Below are 3,621 nucleotides of genomic sequence, written 5' to 3' on the forward strand. Positions count from 1 at the left end.
GGCTGCTCTTGATGTGTGTATGCCTCCTCTTTATGTTCTTGCTCCAGCTTTCCAATATGTATTTTGGTGCCACGTTATCCGCTCACTCAAAGCTTAGAACGCTTAGGGAATGGCAGCACAATATGCCCCTAGACTCAAACAGCAAGCAATGGCACTTTACATATCGTGATACTGCGTCATAGGTGACGACAAACTTGTTGAATGTGGAGTTGGAAACCTGCTCTATGACTTCATATGTTGTGAAACCTAGGGTGGAATGCATTGATCTTGTGATACAATTCGCTTTACCTCTAAATTGAGCTTGAACTTCCCTGAACTTCTCATGGGTATATACACGTTGAAACTGTGCCTCTATTGCTGATTTTGTTGCGCATGGTATCACAGTGTGAAAATCTGCAGCATCAAATTCTCTCTCTGCTTGCTAGGCAATTGTCGTATTACTTCACGAATTGTCTCAAGGAGCTATTCCGTATGATGAACTTGTTGAAAAATGAATGTATACTCTTGCTCCTTTGCGTGCTTCTTATCCCTGCCCAAAAGTGGTGATCCAAGTAAACCGGAATCCATATATGACAATCCTCGTACAGCTCTGCAAACCGAACCAAATTGCCTCCGAGACTATACTTTGTGAGGAAATCGTTCCAGTTTCTGTCAAATGCGTCTTTTGTGTACGAGTTCCAAACAACATGGCTCATCTCTTGTTCAATATCAATATGTCCCTTGTAGCCGTTTAGTTTGCTTGGGATCTTCTTCATGATGTGCTAGATACACCAGCGGTGAATTGTTATTGGCATGCATAGCTCAATTGCCCTTTGAATCGATGCGCATTGATCGGTAAGAATACCTTTTGGTGCCTTCCCTCCCATGCAACATAGCCAACACTCAAATAGCCATTTGAATGATTGGATGTCCTCATTTTTTATCAGTGCGCATCCAAGAAGTGTCGACTGGCCGTGGTGATTCACGCCCACAAAAGAACCTAAAACCAAATTGTACCTGCATAAATAACAAGCACACAGTGGTGAACCGAAGTATGTACAGCCACTGAACATAAAAAATGTGTTTGAATGAACCGAATACCTGTTTGTGTTATAGGTGGTGTCAAATGAAACCACATCTCCGAAATAATCAAATGCAGCCCTACTTCTTGCATCAGCCCAGAATGCATGTTTAATGCAGTGATCGCCTTCGAGGTTGAGCTCAAAGAAGAAATTTTGGTTCTTCTCTTTCATTCTAACTAGGTACTTCCCAAATTCTTTGGCATCGTCTTCTTCGAAAATATTCCGTACTTCCCTTGTGATGTAATTCCTGACGTCTTTTTCTATCAAACCTAGTTCACGGTGGCTGCCAGCTGCTGCCACAAATGATTGGTAAGTTTTACTCGGTCTAATTCCAGCTTCCTCGTGGGTTTCGATGGTGCGATGCACGAACATGCTAAGCTCCCTGTATTGTTTGAGCATCTCAGCCTGGTCTGCACAACAAGGATGTGAGTGATTTAAAATAACTTTGGAAATTATCCAAAGACCAACATCCTTCATTATGTGTACATAAATTCTGGCTGGACAATTTAACCCAGCTGAAGGGTTTGTCTTCAAAGTTGGAGATATCTTTGATTTCCACCTCCCCTCTCTAGAGCATACAATTAGTTGATTCTTAATCTTGTCTTCGTCCCGAGTCGTGTTCCTTATTTTGGTAGAAAAACCGGCAAGTTTGGAATAATGTTTGTAGAACTTTCCAATTTCTTCTAGTATCTTGAAAATCATTCCCACCTTTGGGACAAATTTTCCATCCACAACACAGTTGGTCTGCATGGTGAACCGAAATCTTAATTACGGTGAAACAATTATATAGTGCTTAGGAAACAAAACAGAATATATTTGTCTAATTTTTTTAGAGTCCTTTCTGCTTATCGAACCGAAAACATGCACATGGTGAATCAACTCTTTAGTACTTACCGAACCAAAAAGTTACTCACAATTACTCACAGTTACTCACAGTTACTCATAGTTACTCACACTCACAGTTACATATTATTAATTCAATTCAATTCAATTCAGATATAGATCACCTCAGTCCATTCAATTCACTTCAAATAAAATTAGTAATTTCATTCCATTGGATTAGATTCAAAATTCAATAATGCAAACCGCATTAAATTGATACGTTTCGGAAGAATTGTCCAAATTGCACTCATTCAACTGATTTGAAGTTGATTCATTCATTGTTTCAATTCAGAAGTGCAGATCGAAGAAGAAAACGAAGAAGAAGATGAACGACAAAGCTAATTAAGTTGAAGTCAATCAAAATCCATAATGCAGAGAAGAAAAACGCGAATAAAGGAGAGCAACGAATTTAATTAGGTTGAAGAAGAAGAAGAAGAAGAAGAAGAAGAAGAAGAAGAAGAAGAAGAAGAAGAAGAACGCGAAAAAGGTTGACGTTGTATGGAAAGGTTTACGTTGAGAAAGTTTGATCACGCAAAATAAGGATTAGGTTATATACGTTAGGATTAGGCGCGTGTACACAAACGAAGGTGTGGGACGTGGAGTGGAAAGGACTTGGATAACATCCATGTAATTTTTACATGGATATAGAGCTTTTCCATGTTATTAATTATTAAAACAAACAATATTTTAAATAATTTATATAATTAAAAAAAGATATTAAAAATAATTAAAAATTAATTTATATTTTAATATTAATAAAATACTAAAATATCATTACAATTTATCTAAAGAATATTGTATATTTTATATATATATATATATATGTCATATGCCGATATTTTATAAAAATTTTAAATTGACGTGTTTGTGTATCTCGTGTTCGTATATCATAGGCTAATAATGAGCTTGGAAGATGGAATATACAAATTTTAAATTATTTTATAAATAGACAAAAAGTTATTTCATATTTAAATAATTTTTTAAAAAAATTTAAATATTAAAAATATTTTTTACTTTTGTTTTTTTAAAAGCAAAACTAGAGTAATTACCCGTGCTTCGCGTGGACCATGTGAAGATATATTTAATAAACTTTTATGGTACGTAATTATCCTACGTTACCAAAAAATGTATATGATGCTAATTATAAATATAAAAATCGAAATGTGATACTAATTACCTAATGGATAAACTACCAAACTTCATGTAGTTTTACCAGGATAAAAATATATTTATAAAGGAATTTTTTTTTTATAGAATAACATAACATATGAGAATTGAACTCATAATTTTAAAACATCTATAATAAATTTATCTTTGGTGTTTTCTTTTTTTTAGTGGACGATTTTTCAGATTTATTTTAATTGTGTTGGATGATTAAATGTCATTATCATCGAATAACATTATATGTTATGGACAACATCTAGTTAACTATATGCTGGATTAAAACAAAATTTATTTATATTTATTTATAATTGATTGGAAATACAATTTTTTTAATATTACCTAATTTGAAATCAAATACCATATATTTTTTTAAATTACTGATAAAAAAAAAATTACGTACATAGACATTCACATATACCAATTAATATATTTCAACAACTACACTTTTTTTGCCATTAAATAGAATTAAAATCAAGTATCCACCTACTACAGCCGACCAATAATGTAAAAATCT

At 33.7% G+C, this 3,621-nt stretch overlaps 1 protein-coding gene across 1 annotated transcript; it reads right to left on the bottom strand.

Annotated features, from left to right (window-relative positions):
* Positions 1-761: 761 nt before the first annotated feature.
* LOC114924646 (protein FAR1-RELATED SEQUENCE 5-like) lies at positions 762-1,811 on the bottom strand. Its single transcript, XM_029289884.1, has 3 exons — positions 1,246-1,811; positions 1,081-1,146; positions 762-996 (listed from the first exon to the last, which is right to left on the bottom strand). The coding sequence occupies exons 1-3, from the start codon at positions 1,809-1,811 to the stop codon at positions 762-764; spliced, it is 867 nt and encodes a 288-aa protein (XP_029145717.1).
* Between the last annotated feature and the right edge of the window lie 1,810 nt (positions 1,812-3,621).

This window comes from Arachis hypogaea, chromosome 11, assembly GCF_003086295.3.
Source record: "Arachis hypogaea cultivar Tifrunner chromosome 11, arahy.Tifrunner.gnm2.J5K5, whole genome shotgun sequence".
NCBI lineage: Eukaryota > Viridiplantae > Streptophyta > Magnoliopsida > Fabales > Fabaceae > Arachis > Arachis hypogaea.

Excerpts from the sequence above, each read along its gene's own strand:
- LOC114924646 (XM_029289884.1), bottom strand. The coding sequence starts at position 1,811 with ATGCAGACCAACTGTGTTGTGGATGGAAAATTTGTCCCAAAGGTGGGA. Across the intron at positions 1,147-1,245 it reads GATGCCAAAGAATTTGGGAA|AAGTAGGGCTGCATTTGATT; the intron begins GTACCTAGTTAG and ends GGCTGATGCAAG. Across the intron at positions 997-1,080 it reads ACCACCTATAACACAAACAG|GTACAATTTGGTTTTAGGTT; the intron begins GTATTCGGTTCA and ends TTATTTATGCAG.